Here is a 26,555-nt window from a genome sequence, read left to right on the forward strand (position 1 = left end):
AAGAGGATAAAGTAAAGTGTTATTGTTACAAGCATTCACCATTCTTCCACGTCCTGTAGTAGAACTATCCTGAACAGAGGCAGTAACGGACATCCCTCGACTACTATCATATACAATATATAATAAAAGATGTACAACTTCCCCCATCATATACTTCGTTTTCTATAGTTTTCGTAGATAAATAATGGGATAAACCTTGATTAAGACTATAAGTTAGACAAATAGCCCATTTAAGAATAGATATGGCTAATAGTTTTCATTCATAAACACAACAGCTTTTAAATGGATAGCGGCTTATTATGATTGTTAATTTATTAACTTGTTCTATGATTTATCCACATTTAGCTGGAAATGGAGACGGAATAATAGGAATATTAAATAAATGATTACATGTTGAGAACAATAGGTTAGATAAAATAGCAGAAAATTTTAAAAATAAGTAGTAAGTAAATATATAATAATATTAGTATCTGGCAATAATAGTTTAACGTTAGCAGTAAATGGCGTCAGTGTCTCCTCTTACTACAAGGTCTGCCACTAATACAGTTTTAAAACATTGTTCTCTACCCTGGCACGCCTTATTCATTACCTGACCTCTAACTAACTGACGATTATCTGGTTTAACATGATTGATGAGTTAAAGGCAGCTATAAAGTACCTGGTAAAAAGTAAGTATGAGCTCAGATGTTGTGTAACTGATTTATGGTCGTTGTGAGATAGATGGTTTATTTATTTAGTAAAATCGCTATACAAGGTTGCATTGATTCAGCATGTAAATGTACAGTGTAGGTAGACAAAAACTGGAAAACAGTAAATTGGTTCTGTCAAGGTTAGCCAAACAAAACCGCCATATGCTTATTTCCATTGGTGTTTATTCCTGTGAAGAGCTGCAGCCTTGGCGGTCTGACTAATTACCCAAATGTAGCCGCAATGAAGTCAAATAATGGTCCTACATGTATAAATCGGGCTGTGAATCACTTCTCGATTATTATTTGGTGTCAGTCACAAAAAATTGGTAAACTTAATTTAATCTGAGTTGTGTTAGGTTAGGTTAGGTTAGGTACATGCACTCGATCTATTAACTCAGATTAAATTAAGTTTACCAATTTTTTGTGACTGACACCAAATACTAGTCGAGAAGTGATTGTCAGTCCGATTTATTCATGTAGGACCATTATTTGACTTCATTGCGGCTATATTTGGGTACATTTGGGTAGTTAGTCAGACCCGCAGCTTGGTGCGTGACTGTAGGATGTTGAGGACTCTAAATAAACATTTATGAAGAAGTAGAACTGGTGGCAAAATTAATACATGTTACAATTAATATTCAATTAAAAATGACTCATTGGTCACTTGAGAAAAATACGGTGGCAATGTGTAGTTTTGGGTAATAATTTGGAACACTGACTCATGAGAAAGAGCAACTTTAGGAAAAGTGGACAAGGAGATGTTTCCCATAATTTTGGTAACATTGTATATATATTTGTATCACTTCATAACCCCCAACTGTAGTCCATACCACCATAAGAAGGAAATGATTTCTTACCCGATGAAGGCCAAAAAACGCATTGCACGAGGAATACGTTAATTTTTATATAATTTTTAAAAACTTTCGGTAATGCTGGAGCAGATGGCTAACACCGGAAGGAGTTGTTTGATGATGTTAATTTTCTTCACAGATGTTCATTGGATGATAGTACAGTAAGTAATAAAAATGATACAGCAATGCACAGAATCTAATAGAACCTGACCCAACCAAGCAAAGAAACCTACCTTACCTAACTTCCTAGCTTTATTTAACCAGTGGTCAGAAAAAGTGTTCTCTTTATTTATTGCATATTTTTGGTGTTTAGGTCATGAGGAAGGCATAATGCGACTGATTACATCTAGATGAAATTTTTGTTCATGCGTAAATCTCCCAAGGGATTTGAACTGTCATGATTGGTCAAAGTGGATCATGTGAACTTCACGTGAAAGAAATATGAATATAATATCTAGCGAAAATGTGTATGACAAACTTAAAATCCGTCAGTACTCTTGTATCATCTTCATGTCCAGATCACATCCAACAGATGTAAACAAATTTGGTTGTGTATGAAACCAGGTTCACAGAATCACTTTATTGCCTCCATCAGATAAGTAAGTAAGATTTTGGGTAAAATATAGGTTACTAAAGGTTCGGTTGAGTTCTCACAGGTTCTACTCTAATGTTTTTATTTTATTTATTTTTTTATATAATCTGTGTGTGTGTTTTAACCTCACATTTTCTATCATCTTCAAAGCCCTGCCACTTTGAAAGGCATTATTATCATTGCTTGTGTTAAAGGGTTCATATTAAACTACTAATATGAAATAATACTATCAAATTTACAACTTTTTCCTTTTCTGAACACAAGTCTTTGGCTGTGACATTAGAGCTGCAGCTGATGCCATTTTGGTTTGATCACACAGTGACATCTCCTAAAAGGTAGTAAGTTGCTACAATATAAAATTTATCATTCATAAAATAAACCAACCTGTCCTAACCTAAAATAATTATAGTCTGTCATCATCTTAGGAAAAAAGGCCTGTTTATGAACCACTAAGCACTACATCTTAAAAGGTCCTGAGTGTAACGACCAAAGTGTTGTGTTATTAGCTCAAGTATTATACACCTGCATAATGTTTCCTACTACTAAACCATTGCGTTTCATGGCAATTGGTGAGCTGTACCATCAGGCTTTTAGTTTATGGGGTCTCGATGGTCACTTACCTCATTAATTTCTTTGGTGATTTGATTGACATTGTCAAGCTTTACCCTACATGAATGAATATAAAATGCAGCCATGGTACAGTATTTCACTTCTTTATATTTAATTTAATTTCAGATGCAGCCAAGCGGCCACGGGATCTGGTTGTGTCAGAGCACAAGAATGCATTGCAGACTGTGGAAAAAGCTGCCATTAATGGCCTGAGTGCTCAACAAATTGTGAACCTTGCTACAACTGTTGTCTTTACAAATGCATATGGTATGACCTAGATGTACTTTTTAGTTTGAAAAGTGTAAGTACTTTTAATTGTTTCCTGTTTACTTAAATGTGTTCAATACAGGGAGGCCTAATTGTTCGTTGGGGATGCATTCCTGATGACCACGACTAACAATGAAAGACAAAGAACTGGGCTGATTAATCCATTGACATGCATGTTATACATGGAAGATATGTTATGACCATATAATATTACAGTACATATTATTTTTGTAATAAATTAATTAATGTACAGTACAGTTATTACTGTAATGCAGAGGTGTACAAAATACAGCCTGCGAGCTAGCTACAGCGCTCACTTACTATTTCATTCTAGATAAGATAGACTTGTATATTTCTAACACATTTCATATCACTTGTTATTCTATATTTGAAATGTGATGATAATGATAACATTTTATTCCCACACAAAGAAATTTTACAGTGGAAATAGGGTATGGCTAAATGGTAAAGATTCAACATCTAAGGAAAAGTGTGTACATACATACACTTAACTACCTGGAATTCAAAACATTTCTCTACAGCATCAATGCATTATATGGTGACGTGGAAATGTGCTGAAGTGCTTTTTTAACCCATGTAACGAGATCGAGGACTTTATACGGCAGAAGGGGAAGGACAGCGAATGGGTTGCTGATTTGGTATTTTAACATATTTAACTTGACTCCTAAACGATCTGAAATAAAAACTGCAGGGGCATGAAAAACTGATTTGTGGCATGTTGGAGGCAATTATAGCATTTGAATTAAAGCTAACAGTTTTTGTGATCCATTTGAACAAACTCTACATACATTTTTATTATTTAATTATTAATTTAATTACTTGTACTATTTCAAACGACGAACAAAGGGGCGATGAACAATGAGGATTTCATGTACAGTATATGCATGCCAGAACTTACTCTACAATGACTTCAGACTCACTTCCTTGATTTCCATAACCAAAGCAATTCAAGGAAGAGTTATTATGGCATTTGAAAAGGTTGATATAATTGTGTATACTGTACAATATTTCCCTGTGATAAATGCCTAAATGCCTTGTTTTGATTATTCTTATCCATATATTAATAGATGTGACCAGCCGTCGAAAATTGCTGTACTCCTTGTTGCCAAAGGATAATGATTTTCCATATCATATAATCCCATTGGCTGTCTCGTCAGCGAGTGTAGTGGTAAGTAATCTACACATCTTGCTATAAGGGATCCTCAAAATTTAATTTGGGACATTGTTCAGACCTTCCATTCCTCTTTTCCACTGACCTCGTCTAGTTTAATTTAAAGCTGGTAAAAAAGCCTTTATTGCTTGTTTCTGTAGTTAATGTTTGTTGGACAAGTTTGTACATGGACCACATGGGTTAAATGTTGTAAATTATGTTGATCCGGAGTAGTGTTTGTGGTTAATATCATTTGAAAATCCCAGTATATCTCTGTATATTTGCTTCTGAATAAAATATGAATCCTGAAGGAAATTAAAATTTTAAGTATGTGCACAGTACAGTACAGTGTGTCCTGATTTACGAGAGGGTTGTGATCCTGGAAAACTCTCATAAATCAAATTTTCATAAAAATTAAGCACAGTTTTCACATTTTTCCATAGATTCCCATTATTACAGCTGAGATATGTTCCTAAATAAAAAACTTTCCAAAATGTCTGAAAATGCCGCAAAATGTTACAAGACATTGGTGTACACAATAAGACAAGAATAAACATCATTGCCAATGTTTTATGGCCATTTTCAACACTTCATAGGTTAGTTGATGGCAGCTCTCATTGCTGCATGGTTTCTTGCAATCCTTCTTGTCCTCCCCTCCACATTTAGACTCTTACACCTGTTGATCCTATTGGTCTCGTCCATTCTCTCCACATGCCAAACCACTTCACTCTCCCTCTACACAGAACTTCACCAATACAGTACTCAGTACTCTTAATACCCAACTGCCCTATTAGCTTTGAACAGGGCTTCCTGTCTTTTATTGTTACATAACACATGCCCCTCACCATTCTCACTTCAACTTGCCCAAGCCTGCTTATGTCATCCTATTTAACTGCCCATGTGTCACTGTCATACAGTATTGCAATAATAAACATAAGTGAAATATATGCAGTACAGTACACTATGTATTGTACATTAATAATTTTATACCTGTTTTTAAAGAGAAACCAAATGAAATTTAAAACAAAATGAACAGTATAAAATGCTAAGTCAACCTCTATAACTACTGTATTATATTACTGTAGCAATACATTGAAGATATATTCTCTATGAAAATAAATTCCCATGCACGACTCCTAATAAGTTATTGCTACTGCATCATCCTAAATTCTCAATTTGTTTACATGGCTCGAACATTGCTGTCAAAGACACCTTGAGCTATTACAACACTGGTTTAAGCATTAGGTCGGCTGTGTTCTGTACTCTTTGTTTAACATTGACTTCATTTTACTTTTATGATGCCCTCAAACGAACATCAAAATGACATAACTGAGTTTAACAGTGCCTGCAAGGAAATGTAAAGTGCTTAGTGCCCAAAAAAGTGGAAATTCTGTGAAAACTAGACCAAGAACATTCTATGGGGAACTGAATATCCCATAGCACTGTGATTTCACCAAGGGCTGGCTTCAAATGTTTAAAAAGCGGTGCCTTAAAGTCAGTGGAGAAAAATATCCAAACATAAAGATGCACAAAGCCACCAGATTAGTTGATACTCCACTTACCCTCCCTAGTGCATTGCTGGCAATATCCACACCTTTAAACATTTCTTTATTTCCAAATTATAGTACAAGCTTTCTCGTACATTTCTACACCTTTATTTTACATAATTAGCATATGAAATTTAAAAATACTGTACAAGTACACAGATTATAGTAAATGTAGGAGAACCATGGCACACTGAAAGCTTGTTGACTTAATAACATTGTGAGTGTTAGAGATTAATAAGTAGGCATACCAGCACAGGTATGGTAGGTAGTAAAAAGACTATGTATTATTTTTGTAAATAAAATCCTTTAAAATTGAGTTCTGCCTGTACTGTACTTTTACTTAAGAATTTATAAATTTCTTCTATTTATTTTTGCAATAATTCAATAGGACTGATATTTAATAAGTTGAAAAGCAATGGCTTTAATATAATTTTCTAATGTGCGGTGGTTCAAGAATATTTTTTCCTATTTAGCTTTCATGTGATTAAGGTTATCCCTTAGTTAGAACTGCATTACTTCTATTCCCCATAGTAATGCTGCTTTTTCTGCAATTGTGAGTAGAATTTATTAGTACCTGAACTCTATTAGAATTGGTAACTCAATTACAGTATTTAATAACAGAGCAAAGTAAGTACTATAGAGAATATTGGTACAGTACTGAATTTTAATGGATCCTACTGTACTAGTCTTACTAAAATATTCATAAAGGATGTTGTGTTGTCATCATATTTATTTAGGGTCAGGATAAGTTTGCATGCAGTACTGTATAGATATTAGTATAATACACCTTAATAGTTTCATAATATATATTGTATAAAGTAAAATATATCCTTGCAGCTTGTGGGCCCGTCGTGGAAGCATGCTGTCCTCTCCTGGCTTGGGGCGCTCCTGGAGTATGGCATCATCTCCTCCCATAACCAATATCTTCACCTCTGTTATACAGCAATATTTAATTTAACTTTTCACCTGAACTTGGTATGTAACACTTATGACCTGGTTACCAAGTTTGTAACTGTAATATGTTCTTATGAGCAGTTTTGGTAACCTTAACCATATTGTGATGGTGTGGACATTAAATCTTATAATGAAACAAGGGTGTGATAGATGAATTATTTTAATATTGTACTGTATATAATACATGTTGGTAATTGTGTTAAATGGCTGTACTATATATTGAGATACACCCACTTCTGCTAGATAAGTGTTCTTTTGCATCAATATTGTTCTGTATTAACAACATGAGAGTTTGTATAATTGTCATTATGATCATATACCAGTTCCTTTTTCCAGTGTGGCTTGGCCTGCAAGGTGCTACATTACATAACGTTACATGAAGATGTTACGCAAAATCGAGCGCTGGTACTTATGAGACTAAAAATGAAACCAGGATTCTATGTTAATGTCTCCCAACTATTAAGGTTTGCAAAATAAATGTTTGTTAGCCATTTAGACTTTATTTTAGCAGAGAAGTTATGATGCTAGATTACTAAGTAGAACATGTACTTAATAAGTTTATGCTGTACAGGGCTGTCTCACTTATCGCAAAGGTTACGGGCATGAAACTCGTTGTGAATAGCTGAGCAATTTCTCCCATAAGAAATAATGTAAATAGGGGGGATATGGGCATTGCCGTGGTCACTACCGTTTTACTTGTTTTACTCAATACATTAGAACATAAAATAAATTAAGAAACAAGGGCATAATAAACATCAATAACAAACACTGAGTTTATTAGGTGTATATGTTTACAACTACAGTATACTTTACATGTATGAGTGTGTGAGTGTTTATGTGTGTAGGTGTGTGAGGTAAGTTTTAAATGTAGACTGTTAATTTACCTCTAGTGTGCTGTGTTGCTTGCTTGCTGAAGTTGGCATTAGGGGGGAGGGTGAAGGTATACTGGGTTGAGAGGAGGCTGGGGTCGTCAGCCACCTCACTCTCCTCACTGCCAGGGTCGTCAGCCACCTCACTCTCCTCACTGCCAGGGTCGTTAGCCACCTCACTCTCCTCACTGCCAGGGTCGTCAGCCACCTCACTCTCCTCACTGCCGGGTCGTCAGCCACCTCACTCTCTTCACTGCCAGGGTCATCATCCACCTCACTCTCATCATCACTGCTAGGGGTCATCATCCACCTCACTCTCCTCCTGCCAGGTCATCAGCCACCTCCTCTTCACTTATACCAGGGTCGTCCAGCCACCTCACTCCACATCATCCTGCTAGGGTCGTCATCCACCTCCTCTCCTCCTTGGGGTCGTCAGCCACCTCACTCTCCTCACTGCCAGGGACGTCAGCCACCTCACTCTCATCATCACTGCCAGGGTTGTGAGCCACCTCACTCTCCTCACTGCCAGGGTCATCAGCCACCTCACTCTCATCATCACTGCCAGGGTCGTCAGCCACCTCACTCTCCTCACTGCCAGGGTCGTCAGCCACCTCACTCTCCTCACTGCCAGGGTCGTCAGCCACCTCACTCTCCTCACTGCCAGGGTCATCAGCCACCTCACTCTCCTCACTGCCAGGCTCATCATCACCTCACTCTCATCGTCACTGCCAGGGGTCGTCATCCACCTCACTCTCTTCACTGCCAGGGTCGCCATCCACCTCCCTCTCCATCATCACTGCCAGGGTCGTCAGCCACCTCCTCTCATCATCACTGCTAGGGGTCGTCATCAACCTCACTCTCCTCCCTGCCAGGGGTGCATCATCACCTCACTCTCATCATCATTGCCAGGGTCACGTCAGCCCTCCTCCTCTTCCTGCCAGGGTGCACCATCACCTCACTCTCATCATCACTGCCAGGGTCGTCGCCACCTCACTCTCATCATCACTGCTGGGTCGTCATCACCTCACTCCTCCTCACTGCCAGGGGTCATCATCCACCTCACTCTCTCATCATCATTGCCGGGTCGTCATACCTCACTCTCTTCACCTGCCAGGGTCGTGGCTTCACCTCCACTCTCATCATCACTGCCTAGGGTCGTCATCCACCTCCTCTCCTCACTGCCAGGGTCATCATCCACCTCACTCTCCTCCCATCATTACCGGTCGTCAGCCACCTCCTCTCGTCACTGCCAGGGGTCTCGTCAGCCACCTCACTCTCATCTCATCATTGCAGGGTCGTCAGCCACCCTCACTCTCTTCACTGCCAGGGTGTCCAGCCCTCGCCTCTCATCCCACTGCTGGGGTCGTCATCCACCTCACTCTCCTCACTGCCAGGGGTCATCATCCACCTCACTCTCTCATCATTGCCAGGGTCGTCAGCCACCTCACTCTCTTCACTGCCAGGGTCATCATCCACCTCACTCTCATCATCATTGCCAGGGTCGTCAGCCACCTCACTCTCTTCACTGCCAGGGTCGTCAGCCACCTCACTCTCATCATCACTGCTAGGGTCGTCATCCACCTCACTCTCCTCACTGCCAGGGTCATCATCCACCTCACTCTCATCATCACTGCTAGGGTCATCATCCACCTCACTCTCTTCACTGCCAGGGTCATCATCCACCTCACTCTCATCATCACTGCCAGGGTCGTCAGCCACCTCACTCTCATTATCGCTGTCAATTTGCACTGAAAGCTGTTGTTCTCCACTGGTTGAAGGCTGTGGTTTTACACTGGTCTTGAACAGCTGCCTAAAAGCTGTGTTCTGTCTGGATGTAGGTCGGGTGGTTGGTGCACTTGGGGTTCAATGCATCAAGAGTCATTTGTTGTGCATTCTTCCTCTTCTCCTCAAGCACCTTGTAGTATGCTTGTATGTCTTTTTTGACATTGTGGATGATAGTGCAACTTTGGTCGACATTAGGGTCCATTTCTAATGCCATATCCATCGCCATCTCAAATGAAGAAATCAGCTTCCCTAGGTTCCGTACAGTGAGGAGTTGTGTTGGAGTTTCATCTGCATCTTCTCCCGCTGCAAGTGGCATTTCTTCCTGCTGAAGCCTCTCCAGTTCTATCAGGTCTTCATTGGTAAGTTCTTCATTGTGAGAGTCGCGGAGATCTTCTACGTCAGCGTCATCCACTTCATCAAATCCAGCCTTCTTTACAAGAGTCACAATAGTCTTCCTTATTGCAGGCACTGAAGGAAAAGCAACGAAGTTGTGCACACACACTCTGGCCACAGCTTACGCCACACACCGTTCATGTTCTGGTGTGTTATTGCCTCCCATAAATCACTGATGTTTTTTTATGGCTTTCCTGATGTTGTAGTGTTTTTTCCAAAATCCTGGATTTTAGGTTTCTCATCTCCATCTGTCCCCTCAATCAGCTGCTCCATGATACGCTGAGTGTAGAGCACCTTGAATGTAGAGATGACGCCCTGGTCCTTGGGCTGCAGCAAAGCTGTGGTGTTGGGAGGCAAAAACACAACTTTCATGTTCTTACACCAGTCAACCATCAGAGCTTTATCATCAAATTATTTTCCTTATAGTGACTAATGCAACTGGACACATGGTTGAACATGTAGTCGTGCATCACAGACCCTGTCACCCACACCTTACGATTTGAACGCCAGACGACAGGAAGTTGTCCCTTCACAACCCCACTCAGAACATGGGGCGTTTTAGACTGGTACACAAGGGGAGGCCTTAACTTCAGGTCACCCTCAGCATTTCCACCAATCAATAGAGTAAGGTGGTTCTTGGCAACTTTGAATCCCGGTGTGGTCTTTTCCTCCTTAGATATGTAGGACCGTGAAGGCATTTTCTTCCAGAAGAGTCCGGTTTCGTCCAAGTTGAAGACTTGCTTAGGACTGTACCCATCCTTCTTAATTATGGTTGCGAGAAACGGTGGGAACTTCTCTGCTGCTTCATGGTTGGCTCTAGCTGATTATCCTTGTATTTTTAGGTTGTGGATTGATATACGTTTCCTAAATCTATCAAACCATCCACAACTGGCATTGAACTCAGGTACGTAGGGTTTATCTTTAGTTATATCTTTCCACAACGATCTTGCCTTCTGTTAAGTCATGCGTTGCGATAAAGGTGTTCTAAGGCGCTAGGTCTGCTCGTCAATTCACGTGTTCAACATCCTCTCCATACTCTCCATTTCAGCATCACGAAACCTCATCACCTTTGTAGCCGTCAGGAGTATTGCAGACCTGGCCATCTCCTTAATCTTGTTGGCTCTTTTAACTATAGAATGCACCATAGAGGGAGCCAAGCCGTGCACGCACACAATCACTGTCGTTCCTTCTTCGTGTTCATGTCTTTTTAAGATATCCAATTTCACGTCCAACGTAACTGCCACATGTGATCTTTTAGCAACATTGCTGAGAGTTTTAGTAGCTGGCTTAGGCATTGCGAGATCACACAAAACACACGCCAGCACATGTGAGACCGAGGCGAGCGGGAGCGTATGGCGGATGAATACGTACTCACGTACACACACTGTCTTACACTGCGGTTGAGGCGCGCGGTTCAAAGTTTTTGCTCGTAAGAATTTGCGAATAAACGGGGCAACCATTGCGAATAGTGGAAATGGGTAACAATAAATTGATTGCGGATTAACGGGGTTATGAATACCGAGGCTATGAATAACAGGGTTTGCTTGTATTAGTCAAACCAGCATATAGAAAGACAATCATAAAGGAGCAGTAGACACGCAAAATTCAGGGTACTGTACAGTACATTATTCTTTAGAAACTGGCTGCTAAAAAAGTTACCTGTTTTTTAGCATCTAAGTTTGTTTATATTATTTTTGGTACTTTGTTTTTGGTGGAGTTGTTGCATTAAACACATTTACATTATAGTTTGTTTACAAAACTGTGCCATATGCACATCTGTTATACAGATTCTACTGTATATACACATAAACGTTCCACATTTCACACCTTGCCTTCTTTTGCAGACTTTACCACCTCTTCCGTCCAGATTTGGTAGTTGGTAAGCTGGCACACAGGAGAGTGGTACCAAGCACTCCTCGTAACCTCAAAATTGCACTGTTGGCAGCTAGAACACGCCTGCAGGAAGCTACAGAAACTACAGATCATCTTGTTAAAGATATTATTTGGCCTGATAATACAAAAGCAGAGAAGGTTTGTATACAGTATTGTCATTCCCTGTATTACTGATGGAGGTTGCTTGCCGAGTCACTGTACTTTTATATGGTGTTTGGGTTTGATGATACAGGCATGCAGTACAAGGTCACCTTAATTTTTTATCAGCAAAATATGACCACCTGATAATGTAGAATTGTATCTGTTCATCCTGTATTGTCCTTTTCATTCCAACCCTGTTGGTCTCGAGGATTTTTTATTTATTTATTTTATTCTATTTTTTTCAATAAAATATATAAAGAAATTAGATCCCTAAATGAAATTGCCTTGAGGCACTGAAAATGGCTGAAGAAAGGTGATGATGGTTGTGATCAGGGCTATGAAATAGTTAATCAGTCCCATGCTTTGGGAAGCAATGCCGGGTGCAATTTGCCTTGGCCTTGTAAAGCTAGCAGTGCAAAAGGGGAATTACCTAATCTCAGCAGCTGGCCCAGGGCATTAAATATTGTGAGGATATAAAAGATCCTTGAGAGGAGAGTGTTGTGTTCTTACTAAAAGGGGATAGATATGCTGATGAGTCATCTGTGGCATATTGCTGTTTTACTTAAGAGAATGTAGAATAAATTTTGTATTGCTCTAATTGGATATTTTTTATTTTATTTATTTATATAGGCAAATCCGTATCAACGTAAGATGCCCTTCCCTCAACCAGATGCAACCTTGTATACAACTAAATTAGAAGAGAAGAAAGAAAAAGTTATATTTGTCACACAGTATCGAAGGTTAGTACAGATTACTGTACAGTACATCTCCACTTCATTGATGATTGGAGACATATTACATTAGTACCTTTCTTCCTCTCTTCCTCCTCCTGATATAACTTTATGTTCCATATATATACTGTATACACACACATATATATATATATATATATATATATATATATATATATATATATATATATATATATATATATATATATATATATATATATATATATATGCAAGGAAAGAAGAAAACACGAAGTTCCCAAGCGCTTTCGTGTAATTCACATCTTCAGGGGTGAGTACAGACTAGAGAGAGAAATACAAATCAAGGTGTATATATACAGAGAAGGGTGAGACCAGGTCCACAATGGTCAGGTATTAGGTAATGACCCTACTAATCTTTAAATAGCACACAACGGTTGGTGGTCAGGTCAGATGGTCAGGTGACCCGGCCTTCTCACCTGGTCACAAATCTTCTTAATTACAAAATTGTCCAGCTTGTACATGCCGTTACTCAAATTCATGTTGAATGCTTCGGTATGTTTAATAAGACTAGATTCTATGATGTTCCTACTATCAATTGAATTACATGGTAATATTGAGGAGGCATTATCCCAGTCAATGCAATGCTTGTTATCCCTCAAATGAACAAACAGAGCATTGGATTCCTGGCCTGTCCTAACACTGTATTTGTGTTGTTTAATTCTAGTTGCAAGATCTTTACCTGTCTGGCCTAAGTAAAACATATTACATTCCTTGCAAGGAACTTTATAAATGCAACCAATTGTGTTGTTGGGGGAGTTCTTGATTAACATTTGTTTAACAGTGCATGAGTTTTTAAATGCCACATTGACGTTCCAGGTTTTTAGTTGTGAAGGAATGTGTGAGAAATTTTTGTGAAATGGTAATATTAAGATATTCTTATGGTCATGGGTGGGCTTGGGATCAGTTCTATAAAAAGTTTTCTTAGTAATGTTTAGGCATTTGTCTATGAAAGATCTAGGGTATTTAAGGTTTGAGCCAATATTATATATATATTTGTATTCCTCATCGATGAATTCCGGACTGCAAATTCTCAAGGCACGTAAAAACATTGTTGAAAATACTGACTGTTTGACTTTATTATGGTGGGCAGAATAATAATGAATGTATGAACACAAATTAGTTGGTTTTCTATAAATATTGAACTTAAAAGTGTTACCTATTCTGTGTATCAGACAGTCCAGGAATGGCAATTTACAGTCTTGCTCTAATTCCACAGTGAATTTGATCGAGGGGGCTAAGTTGTTAAGTTGTGGCCGGAAAGCTTTTAGGTCCTCATTACATGGCCAGAGACATAATACATCATCAACATATCTAAACCAGACTGCTGAGGGTGGTAAAATATTACTTAATAGTTTCTTTTCAAAGAATTCCATATATAGGTTGCTTAATACAGGTGAGAGTGGATTACCCATTGCCATACCAAATTTTTGAGCATAATATTCCCCATTGAATTCGAATTTGCAATCCTTAATACATAGTTTGATGAGTTCGATGAAGTCGTCTTTCGAGACGGGCAGTGAAATGTCATCCAGGGAATCTATGAGGAACTCTAGTAAATCATCAACCGGGACCTTTGTAAAGAGTGATGTTACATCAAAGCTGACCAGTTTAAAATTAAATTAATGTGTAAGTTATTGAGTTTATCAACCAGATCCATATTATTCTTGATATTGGAGTTAGAAATGTTGCCAACTAGGGGATTTAGTAAAGAAACTAACCATTTAGATAGTTTATAAGAGATTGACCCAACTGAGCTAATGATGGGTCTTGCTGGGTTATTGGGCTTGTGGGTCTTGATTACACCGTACATGTATGGCAGTGGAGGGGACGTTGAAGTAAGATGTTCAATGAGAGTAGCTTTGCCTCTCAATAGGGACTTCAGTTTTTTGTTGAACTGGGTGTTGACAGTGTTGAGAGGATTATTTATGAGTTTAGAATATGTTGTAGTATCACATAAAAGGTCATTCATTTTAGAGATATAGTCATCTTTGTTTAAAATCACTACTGTGTTGGCTTTATCAGCTTTAGTGACATGTGGGCAGGCAAGTTGACCTTCACTTGTCCATCTTGTCATATGAGCAGTACAGTGGTCCCTCGGTTAACGAGCACAATCCATTCCAGCAGGTTGCTCGTTAACCGAAAAACTTGTTAACCGAAACCATTGTTTCAATGGGTTTTTGGGTAATTGGTTCCAGCTCACCGAAAATTGCCTAAATTCGACAAAAAAGGTAGAAAAGTACACTTACTTTGAGGTGTGTATGTAGAAGGCTCCTGGATGATGATGATGATGATGGGAATTAGAATGGGGGTGGAGGAGAAGGGAGAAGAGAAGGCATTGGGGTGGAAGAGAAGTCACCCCATGGCACCATTTCACCCATAAAATTTTAGTTCTCTTGGTGTAATTCAAGATTATTTTCTTTAAATCAACACTGCACTGCATTATATATTGTCAATATATAAAATAAATTTCAAAATGACCAATAATTTGCTTGGAAACACGGAAAAAAAGAGTTTAGTTGAAGAGAGTCTCAAGCAAGATGTTACCTCCACTGAAAACAGAGAGAGAGACTAACGCCTGTCTGGTGTGTTAACAGGCTGGATGGCACCCCAGAAACTAGTTTCTTTACCTACAATTATGTTCAATAATTGTTAAAATGACTAAAAAATTGAATATTAAACTTTTAAAATTATTGAATAGTATAAACTTCTTGATATTTACTAAAATAGTAAGGAATTTAAGCCCTAAAACCGATTACTGTATTGGCGGGCTAATACTACAGCTGGTGGACCACCAAATGCAAGCGAAAACATGTTGAAGTCGTCTCGTAAAAAAACTCATTAATCGAGGGATTGCTCGTTAACCGAAGTTAAGAATCTTATGGAAGGTAAATCGTTAACCGAGGGATCACTGTACTTCTTTCCCACAGAATTATGTTAGCAGGATTATTGATACACAAAAAGAATCCAGCATAGAACAGAAAAATGTAATAGGCTTCTTGATGTGTATCCTTAGATTACCAGATCAGTTTATCAAGAGTGAGTTGAATTTTAAATTTGACTGTGGATATTTACTGATAGAGGAACATCACCCGAGGTCACTCAAGTGAATGTAGAGGAACGTCACCTGGGCTTCAAGGGTTAAGACAAAAATGAGCTGAACATAGCTTATGTTATGTGTCAGTTTATTAGTTAGAGTATAGAGAAAAAAAATTTATTTTCTTATGATTTGCAACTAATGATATTTGTTGCAACTCTTATTTTAGGTTTTCAGAGCTTGTTCATGGGATAGAGGAATTTCAATCATGGCAGTGGCCCAACAACCCAGCGACACACCTTACAAAACCCATCATTATTCCTCTCTTCCGTCCACACCATCGACATATCTTTGTGGGCCTTACCAACTGGCTCGAGTTTGCCCTTCGGACAGGCATGTATTTCACAAGACTTGTTTGTACATGCATACAGTACATATTTGTCTATATTTATTTATTTTTTACTTAACAGGCCTCATACCAAAGCAGAGCTAAATGGCTCTATCAGCAGATGTGACCTCTTAAACACTGTTTTCCCTTTAAACCTCTGTACAGGTTCTTTCATGCTGACCTCCTCACACTTGGCTCACTCAGTGTCTTTCTACCTAATCACTGAATATTCTCTACACTTTTCCACCTTGGTAATATTCCTAGTTTTGTAGATACTGTACTATATGCTGTATGCCGAATGATGAAGGGTTTTCAAGGTGTTTTGTTTAGTAGTGTACAGTATACTGTATGTAGTTTCCAAGAATTAACAGTGAAAATATATACACATGATTTTACAGTTAACCCTCACTTTACGCGGTTAATGTAACCCGCAGGGTCCCGCGTAAAGTGAATAACTTAACTTATGGGATTAATTGAAATGGAGTCCGGGCCGACCCCCAAACTCCACTTTTTGACGACACACAACTATGTTGTAGTAAAAATTTTATCTTAACTTTATGATGGTATGAAAAAACAAGTAATATAGAAGAGGTTAGGTTAGGAAAAATAAAGGTTAACATAGGAAAAATAAAGGTTAGGTTAGAAAAACTAAAAGTTAGGTGGAACACTTACGGTAGTAGAAGAGATGGGTCGGCATACGGGGATGGAGGCTGGTTCCGAGGCAGAGGGCAGATTACTGGCCCTCAGGTGAATCACCATTACTAGGTGAATCACCATCACTGTCACTTACAGTTGTCAGGGCTTCCCTGACAAATCCCTCAAAGTCATCTTCACTGTCACTATCACTGGCTTGGGCTGGCTGTGGTGGGTTGCGGGCGAAGAACTCGGTTATGCTTTTTGACGGCTGGTGTTTATGTTGTCGTGATACACCGTGATGTACGGCTCCATAGCCTGCACCAGCCCGGTATGGAAGACTTCATAGCGGTCATCGTCATTGTCGCGGGAAAGGAAGGACTTCATTTTCTCTGCACACTCCATGGCACCCTTAATATCACTATGAGTTAAACTGTGTTCTTCGGAGAATGACGCACCTTCTTCCTCCTCTTCACTGACGTGATCTTCTTCCAACATCTCGTCGGCAGTCACTTCAGGATCTCTGATCACCTCCAGGATGTCGTCGTTGGTGGTCTCTGAGAAGCCTGGAACTGTAACAGTCTGCGCAGCTTCTCTGGCAAGGTCCACTGCTACTGCAACATTCTGAACTTCACCAGTCACAGATTGACTCCTCCGCTCACCTGGTATTCCATGCAACACATGTCTCCATGTGTGACGAATTGTAGCAATAGACAGCTGATCCCATGACTCCACCAAGAAGTCCACAGCTTTCTTGATGTTAAATACTCTCCAGAATTGTTTGAACAGTATTTTTTGCTGTGCCAACTGTTGATCCTCATCTTCTTCGCTCTTGCTATCGGTGGTGGTGTCACTCAGGTTACGCAACTCTTCCCTGGTGTTGGTGTAGTCGTTCAGGAGTTTGAATTTTTTTGTTGAGAATGCAGCTTTTACATTACAGATTAACTCTTGGTCCATGGGCTGTAATATAGACGTAGTGTTGGGAGGAAGGAAGACCACTTTTACATTGGGGTGACGATCTAACAGTAGGGGCGAGTGTCCTGGTGCGTTGTCCAGCAGCAACAAAATATTGAATGGCACATTCTGTCGCTCACAGAATTTCTTTACATCGGGAACAAAACAGTCATCAAACCAGGAGAGGGACAGTGTAGACAACATCCACGCCTTACGTGCGGTCAGCCAGTGGACATTTAGCTTGGTCATGTCCATGGTTTTGTAGGCGTGCGGCTTGCGTGCTGTGTGGATCACCGATAACTTGAGCTTACAGGTACCGGAGGCATTGGTGGTAAACAGGACGGTGATGCGTTCCTTCTGCATCTTCCGGCCCCGAATCCTGCTGGCATTCTTTACAACGAAGGACTTGGAAGGTAGCTTTTTCCAGAAAAGACCAGATTCGTCCATGTTAAACACCTGGCCGTCACTGTACTGTCCTTCCTCCATAATCTCACGTAAAAACGGAGGAAATTCCCTAGCCGCAGCACGGATCAGCACTCGCTTCTTCACCACCAATGTTTATATTGGTGATCTTGTTCCGGATCTTAAACCTCTGTAACCACCCAGAGGAAGCATTAAAGGGTTTGGGCTCTGAAGTTCCCATCTTTCGTGCCACTGCCATGTACAGTTCACGTGCGTAGTCCTTAACAGAGCGCGTGTCGACCGCCATGTTCCGTCGCGCCTGACGCACCAAGTACCTCACAAGTAATTTTTCTGTCTTGAGAAGCACCTGGTTGTGAAAATACTTGATCATAGAAGCACCTGTAGACTTTGTGATCTTCATGTGCTCCTTTATCTTGGCTGCATCCTTCTTTATTGTTCGAATCGTAGATTCATTCACACCATGCTGGCGCGCCAAATCAACCTGCCTTGTTCCTTTCTCCAACTCTTGGATGATGGTATACTTCACCTCGTAGCTTAAGGAACGTCGTGTCTTCTTTGGCTTAGTGCCGCTGGGTCCAGGTAAGGAAAGGTTTCTCTCTGGGGGTGGTGGTCCGGCGGAAGCCATTTTACGGAACAATGGATGCACGTTTACACGGTGTGGCCTTGAGGGATGAAACTGCCGCGGCTAGGTCAAGCGTCGTCTTTCCTCCCCCTCCCTCCCTCCCCCGGGTGGACACGTCATAATACTTTAAGCCAATTACAGCTAGCAGCAGAGGGGGGGTAGGGATGCATGGCCAATCACAGTCCGATACGTCATATGACGTCAGTGATAACACAACAAAGACACACACTGCGCAACCTTACCGCGCGGCTTGCCCAAGCGGAGGGAGGAGGAGGGAGAGGCGAGGAGCACAGGCGGGCGGGTGGCGGGTGGGGCGAATCTAAAAATAGCGTCGCGCCGGACACACTCCGCGTAATGGGGTTCACGTACCGCGTAATGTGAGCACGTTAGATTCTGGCAAGGCACCGCATAAACGTGGAAACGCGGAATGCGGGACCGCGTAAAGTGAGGGTTAACTGTATTTTTATTTTCCGAGTTCATTAATTAAATATTATTCATGAGCTTCCAACGTGTCAAGAAGTATCGGCCTTTCTGAACATTGGTTCGTGAAATGGTATTGTATGGTTTGGAGGATGAATATACCACTGGTGATGTTTGATCATATGAAATGACAGGAATAAACCAGATGAGTATTTTGGGCCTGTTAATGTTGGGGAACACCATGCTTCTGTTACATCACTAAGAATGAGTGAAGGAGAGTCTGCATTTATTGTTGATTCCAGCCACCTTGTCTATCTATCTATCTATCTATTTGTATGTCAGATAAGCGATATACTGTTTACTGGAATATTATTGACACATAATACAGTACAGTACTGTACAGTATAGAGAAAATGGTGAAGTCTCGGGCAGATCGTGGTCCTGCTGATTCAGACCAAACCCCCCCCCCCCTTTTTTTTATATACATGGTAGTATTCATGCGTTTTGTATAGTAAAAAGTGATTACTGTTGATTTCAGGGTATCTCTTAATATCAAGTGCACATGGCCTCAAAATGCCCATGATATTGGTCAGATTTCAAAAATTTTCCCAGGGGGCTTACAGTTTCCCCCTCCCCATCCCTTTTGATATTATTGGATCCACCCCTAAGTCTGCGGACTGTAACCCCCATTAAAGATTTTGACAGAATACTTTTAAAGAGCCTCTATTCATACGTAAGACTCATTATCACCACATATTTTGAAATATATGACTTCACTGGAAACTAAACTACAACACACGAATCAATTTATGCTGCTTTAAAGCCATTAATGATTTTTACTAAATGAAAAATTTTATTTCAGGTGGGGAAATATCCATTTGGGATGACAAGGGTTTATTCGTGACCATACTTGTCAAATATATTTGTTTATTTATCACTTTATCTGGTGAATTGCCGATTCAAATACTATGTAAAAAAAATAAATACAAGTCAAAATAAAACTATTTTTTCTGCTGTTTCAGGCAGTAAATCATGTTTCAGTATGAGAAATGTAAGAAATCAAATGAAAATTATTAAACAATGCATCAACTTGTTTTGAGTAAAAAATTGTGCACAGTGACCCCTCGGTTAACGAACTCAATCCATTCCAGAAGGTCGTTCGTTAACCGAAAAGTTCGTTAACCGAAACCATTGTTTCAATGGGTTTTTGGGTAATTGGTTCCAGCTCACCGAAAATTGCCTAAATTCAACAAAAATGGTAGAAAAGTTCACTTACTTTGAGGTGTGTATGTAGAAGGCTCCTGGATGATGATGATGATGATGGGAATTAGAATGGGGGTGGAGGAGAAGGAAGAAGAGAAGGCATTGGGGTGGAAGAGAAGTCACCCCATGGCACCATTTCACCCATAAAATTTTAGTTCTCTTGGTGTATTTCAAGATTATTTTCTTTAAATCAACACTGCACTGCACTATATATTGTCAATATGTAAAATATATTTCAAAATGACCAATAATTTGCTTGGAAACACAGAAAAAAAGCGTTTAGTTGAAGAGAGTCTCAAGCAAGATGTTACCTCCACTGAAAACAGAGAGAGACTAACGCCTGTTTGCTGTGTTAAGAGGCTGGATGCCGCGCATTAAACTAATCATTTTACCTTCAATTATGTTCAATAATTGTTAAAATGACTAAAAAATTGAATATTAAACTTTTAAAATTATTGAATAGTATAAACTTCTTGATATTTACTAAAATAGTAAGGAATTCAAGCCCTAGAACCGATTAATGTATTGGCGGACTGATACTAAAGCTGGTTGCCCGGTCAGTGCAAGCGAAAACATGTTGAGGTCGGTTCGTAAGAAATTCATTAACCGAATTTTTGTTTGTTAACCGAATTGAAGATCCTTATGGAAGGCAGTTCGTTAACCGAAATTTCGTTAAATGAGGGGTCACTGTACTGTACAATACTGTATTATTATTATTATTGTTATTATTATGTTTATCACTACTGTATTATTATTATGACTATGTATTATTATTATTATCAAATGAGAAACCTTCTTTTTGGTTGGAAATAGATTACAAGGGCAAAAAATACCCACTAATTGCTGTAGATTGTATTTATTTAATTAATATTTATATTTTACATTAAGTAATAATTTTGTCTACTTGTTTCCTCTATCTTCAGAGGTAATTGAGGGTATTGGTAACCCAAGTGCAGAGCGATGTGAGAAACTGCTACAAGCAGCTCTTGATTTAGTCCAAGATACTGGTACAGTCATCCCTATTATCAACCACTTCATGACTGAATTAATGGTCACGTGGTCTGAGAAAACACACTTTGAAAAAGTAAGTTCTTTTGTCGTTAATCTCTGCGATGTCACTGTGTGCATCTCTGAAAATTTATTTGTTTGTTGCTCATCACTAGAAAACTCATGTACTGTACTGTATTATAGCCCAAAGTACACAAGATATGTAAGCCCAGGCAAACCCCTGGACTGGAAATTACTCTAATGCACCTTTTCACTCCCTATTTTTCATGTCATGTCACACCTCCTCATATTGGGAAAGATCTACCTTAAGGCTACCAAGCAGACTGTTATCGTGTTGTATGGTCACATTGGTCTGGATTTTTACACTGCTGACTGACCAGGATTGTCACAGAATGCCACCTTGTGGGCTCCGTAGGATGAAAAAATTACCACTCCTCACACTCCTCTTCCAGTTACTCCTAGCTTCACTTCCCTCGCTTTTCCCCAACTCATCTTTCCATTGTTAATGTACTGTGGTCTGCTGTATCATTACTATTATACTTCCACTTGACAGCTAATAAGACTTTTATAGGAGTGCTATCCTTATTGTTATATTTTCACTTGCCATTTAATAACACTAGTAGGAACTGTATCCTTATTGTTATGTTTTCCCTTAACAGGTACTGGCACTACTAGGAGCAGTGTCATTTTCTTCACCAGAATTCATCTCTGAGACTCTCCTGAAGTTAGTTGCCAGACTGTTATATGAGGCTCCACTGGTCACCTGGTGCAAGGTTATCAATGCTGTAACAAATACTACGTGCTCCTGGGCAATAGTAGCCCAGCAGGAGACCATTGTTGGAGAAAGTATGATCACCAATCTCTTGGAATTTAGTGTAAAGTATTTTCATGAAATGAGCCCAAGGTCAATAACCTTCAGTATATTTTACTGCCACACACAGTCTTAAAACCAATTGACCACAATACTGCTTCTGTTCTACTCTTTTGTTAGAAGCACAGTATAATAACATGTATTCCAACATTATTTTCTTTATACTCTTGTAAACCTTTACCTGCTTATTGTAGGTGAGCCCCCCCCCCCACACACACACACACACATACACACACACACACACATATATATATATATATATATATATATATATATATATATATATATATATATATATATATATATATATATATACCGTAAATCACTTAACAGGTCAGCGTGATCTAGGTATATGCTGATAACCACAAGGAAAGAAGAAAACACGAAGTTCCCAAGCGCTTTCGTGTAATTCACATCTTCAGGGGTGAGTACAGACTAGAGAGAGAAATACAAACCAAGATGTATATATACAGAGGAGGGTGAGACCAGGTCCACAATGGTCAGGTATTAGGTAATGACCCTACTAATCTTTAAATAGCACACAACGGTTGGTGGTCAGGTCAGATGGTCAGGTGACCCGGCCTTCTCACCTGGTTACAAATCTTCTTAATTGCAAAATTTTCCAGCTTGTACATGCCGTTACTCAAATTCATGTTGAATGCTTCGGTATGTTTAATAAGAAGATTTGTAACCAGGTGAGAAGGCCGGGTCACCTGACCATCTGACCTGACCTGCTGAAATTTTATATATATATATATATATATATATATATATATATATATATATATATATATATATATATATATATATATATATATATATATATATATATATATATATATATATATATATATATATATATATATATATATATATATATTTCCCCCTTATTTTTCATGCAGTCATTCTCACTGCTTGATAAGATGTGTTTTGCAAGTCCTCAACTCTGGCTTACCCATAGTGTTTACAAAGGTATATGATTACTCATATGTTAACCAGTTTTATATATATATATATATAATTTTTTTTTCTGAGTTGTATTAAGTGTTCAAAATTATTCTCAAATGGATTTAGTTTGATGGCCCTATCTCGATTTTATATTCACAGTGCCTCTGTAATTTTTGTTCCAGAATACCATGAGTGGCCTGATCAAGCTAGGTATGAAGGTTCAATTGTTGGCCTTTGGTTCCTAACACACAGGTTGGAGAAATTTTTCCTGGCTGCATTACTGAAATATGACTGTCATCCATTGGTTTTACACCATATACTTGACTACTATGTGAAAGTAGGTTGAGTTTTATATCCTCATATTTTTAATACCAGTTGTTTTATGTTTTGTAGCTCGCAAAAATTATTGAGTACAGTATTGTGTATGATTAAATTTATTTTTAAGATTTTTTCCTCTTCATTCACTAGTTTACATAGTGCTGTGTTACACAGAAACTCCAATTTAGTAGCTTTCCTTTAATTTTTGCAGGTGAACATGTATACCAGGGTTCTGGAGCTGCCAGTAGTATTTTTCCCTCCTGCCATCTTTACTCTAGTTATTTTAACTAAAGGTGACCTGATGACAACCCACCGTCTGGGGAGATTGATGTCGAGGTAATTATGGGCATCACCTATTTCTGTACTCCAATAAAAAAAACCATAATTTGCACCCCCCAAATTCAAAACCACTCCTAATTCGTAATGTTTTCCTGTTACACAATATATATTAAAAATTTTTTAATATTTGGTAAAGTTTCCAATTATGAGAAATATTTTTTATTTTATATGACGCGCATGTCACCATAGAATGCGACCGCCGACCGCCTGTCTCTTTATAAACGAGTACTGCACTATACGCGTCACGCATGTCGGTCATGGTCATTTATGGAATGTACAGTACATCTATGCTGTGCAAGCTTTTTCCCATTTGTTTTTCCATCATTGCCCAATGTTTGAGTCATTATATCTGGTAACCCTGGACCAAGCACCTAAATCTGATACTGTACAGTAGTTAGAAACATTTAAAATTTGATTTGGGCAAATAACGTAAAATTACCATTACTTTTGTTTTTCCCTCGGGAGTTGTCCCTCACATTTCATAAAATCTCATAATTTGTAAGGGCTAGAGCCCCTATTATTTTGAATTCTGGGTTTTTTACTGTATGTTGGAAAGGGGCTAAAAAGAGGGAGGGAAAACATCCTGTGTTTTTATTGATACCTGAAGTACATCCTTTTTCTGAAGTATCCCAGTTCCCAGTACTGGACACATGTTGTTGGGTGAAGGTATGGGAAGAGTGGTCAGAGGCTATAATAATTCATTTTGAAAGGAGAATGGTTGTAAGGAAGAGAACAAAATCTATAGAGGAATCGGTTTAATAAGTGCACCTGGGAAAGCTTGTCTTAGAGTAGCGAGAGAAATACATTGGTAATAAAAGGAAAGGTCTGTTGTTGATGCTTACATGAACTTTGATCTTGTAGCATGCAGGCTGCTATGTATCGAGTGAAGAATATGGAGACCGCAGGACCAGAGTCAGCAATACGAGAGGAATGTATAAGCTTGGCAGAAAACATCAACCAAGCAGTAATCTTCTACATGAGTGGTGTCTATACTTCTAAGGTAAAGTAAAGCGATAGTTTAAAGGACAGTACGTATGATTGTGATGCTGAGAACAAGAAACATTTTTGAGATAGAGATGGGAAAATTGAAGAAAAGTTGGACAGAGGTTACTAGGCACTGTACAGTACTGAGAAAATGAGGAGTGGAATAGTTTATAAATTAGAGATGGCTGGAAGCAGGCATGAGCTAATTAGTTAACTTAACCATTAATTTCTACAATTTAACAATTAAGTTAACTACAGAGTTAAATTTTAAAATACAGGTGATTTGATTGCACGGCGAACAGAAACGAATAATAATATCTTAAACAAGGAACAATGAGGAATAATATGGTCACTTACAGGGGTTGTAATTGTGTAGCTATGTCGCCGACTGGCTAATTTGCCACCCAGCAGCACTCAGAGCAGGTAAGGCTGAGCTGTGAGCTATTTTATTGTTCATTTCGTAATTTCAAGTAGAGATATGTAATTTTCTTCATTTTCTTGTACAGTACTCTGTTACACACACACACACACACACACACACACACACACACACATTCGTTCATACAAAATGTGCAAATAAATATAAACAAATAATTATCATAACGTCAAGAACATAAAGGGAATACAGTAAACAGTTCTTACCTGGTTCTCAGTTAGCTGACAAGGGTGGAGGAGCAATCATTTTAGTACACATTATCACAATAGTACAAGGTAATGAACAGAATGTACAGTACTTAATAACACGCCAAAGTCACAACAATAACAGCGATGCACAGCAATCAATAATATACAGAGCAATATAGTAAAACAGATTGCAATGTTCAAAGGCCATCTCAGTTACTTAGTTGTCATTGCATGTCCAATTCAGGCATGGGGCAATTAATTAACTTCATCATTAACTTCTACAAGTTAACACTTATGTTATGTTGACTAGTTAATCTTTAAAAATACTGGTTAACTTAATGGGGAAAAAATTTAAATTAATTTAAGTTAAATTTGAAAGTTAATTGCCCCATGCCAGCAGGAAAAGGGGAAGACCAAGTTGGTGGAAGGATGGTTAGAATAAATTGTAGCAGTAAGGGAGATGGACATCCTGGAAGCAGCAGAGCAAATGAAAAGTTTATGGGGATGGAGCAGCAGTTAGAGTGAGTAGATGTAGGATAGTCTTCTTGTTGATTATGGCCACCCTCTGCAGCATGGGGTAAAGGTTTGCATAAAGAAAAACTATTTATACTTTAGGTTGGTTCTGACCACCCAGCAAAATCTATGACAAGAGTCTGCAAAACTATGATGGAGTGTATATTTGAGTAGGGACATTTAAATATTTACTGGTTCAACCTCTTTCCATCTCTGTCTAGAGATTCTTTCAAAACTCAACCTTACTGTTTCCTCTCTTTAGGTTTCCCTTTTCCTTGATTTATCTCATACATGTGAAAGTAAAGGAAATATACAGATGGATAGAAATGTGGACTTTCAGCAGGGATTCAGTTAACATTTCCTTTTGATTTATGATTTGTGGTTTTTTTTTTTACATTTCAGGCCTTTACACCAAAATGGGAAAAGGTGTTGGACCAATTTTATCCATTCCACAACTTCAGAGATGTGCTGAAAAGCAATCATGTCCGAAGTTATGCAGGAGTTACACAGTCACTCGCATATCTTCCATTTTTTGCCAAGTATTTGATTGACAGTGATGATGTGTGGAGTTCAAAGGAAGTAAGTTTATCTTCTTAATTTTTTCTTTCACCTTTAATAAAACATCAGTGTATAGTGCCATGAGTCACATAGTGTCTTCATTTTGTAAAATTATACAAGACAG

At 38.9% G+C, this 26,555-nt stretch overlaps 1 protein-coding gene across 3 annotated transcripts in view; it reads left to right on the top strand.

The window, feature by feature from the left end:
- Positions 1-489: 489 nt before the first annotated feature.
- The window catches only part of LOC121878752 (centromere protein I-like), a 28,862-nt gene continuing 2,796 nt past the window's right edge, over positions 490-26,555 (top strand). The window contains exons 1-14 of one of the 3 annotated variants that reach the window (XM_042385115.1): positions 490-668; positions 2,868-3,008; positions 4,097-4,197; positions 6,564-6,701; positions 7,017-7,144; positions 11,572-11,758; positions 12,392-12,501; positions 15,795-15,958; positions 21,192-21,352; positions 21,936-22,122; positions 23,278-23,432; positions 23,625-23,749; positions 24,614-24,752; positions 26,276-26,452. In XM_042385115.1, the coding sequence (XP_042241049.1) occupies positions 626-668; positions 2,868-3,008; positions 4,097-4,197; positions 6,564-6,701; positions 7,017-7,144; positions 11,572-11,758; positions 12,392-12,501; positions 15,795-15,958; positions 21,192-21,352; positions 21,936-22,122; positions 23,278-23,432; positions 23,625-23,749; positions 24,614-24,752; positions 26,276-26,452 (1,956 nt within the window). In that variant the 5' untranslated portion in view covers positions 490-625. Of the gene's footprint in view, positions 669-1,679; positions 1,702-2,867; positions 4,198-6,563; positions 6,702-7,016; positions 7,145-11,571; positions 11,759-12,391; positions 12,502-15,794; positions 15,959-21,191; positions 21,353-21,935; positions 22,123-23,277; positions 23,433-23,624; positions 23,750-24,613; positions 24,753-26,275; positions 26,453-26,555 lie in introns of all 3 variants that reach the window. The other 2 variants (XM_042385116.1, XM_042385117.1) reach the window with 2 other exon arrangements.

The sequence above is a fragment of the Homarus americanus genome, unplaced genomic scaffold, assembly GCF_018991925.1.
Source record: "Homarus americanus isolate GMGI-L3 unplaced genomic scaffold, GMGI_Hamer_2.0 scaffold2558, whole genome shotgun sequence".
In the NCBI taxonomy this organism is placed as follows: Eukaryota; Metazoa; Arthropoda; class Malacostraca; order Decapoda; family Nephropidae; genus Homarus; species Homarus americanus.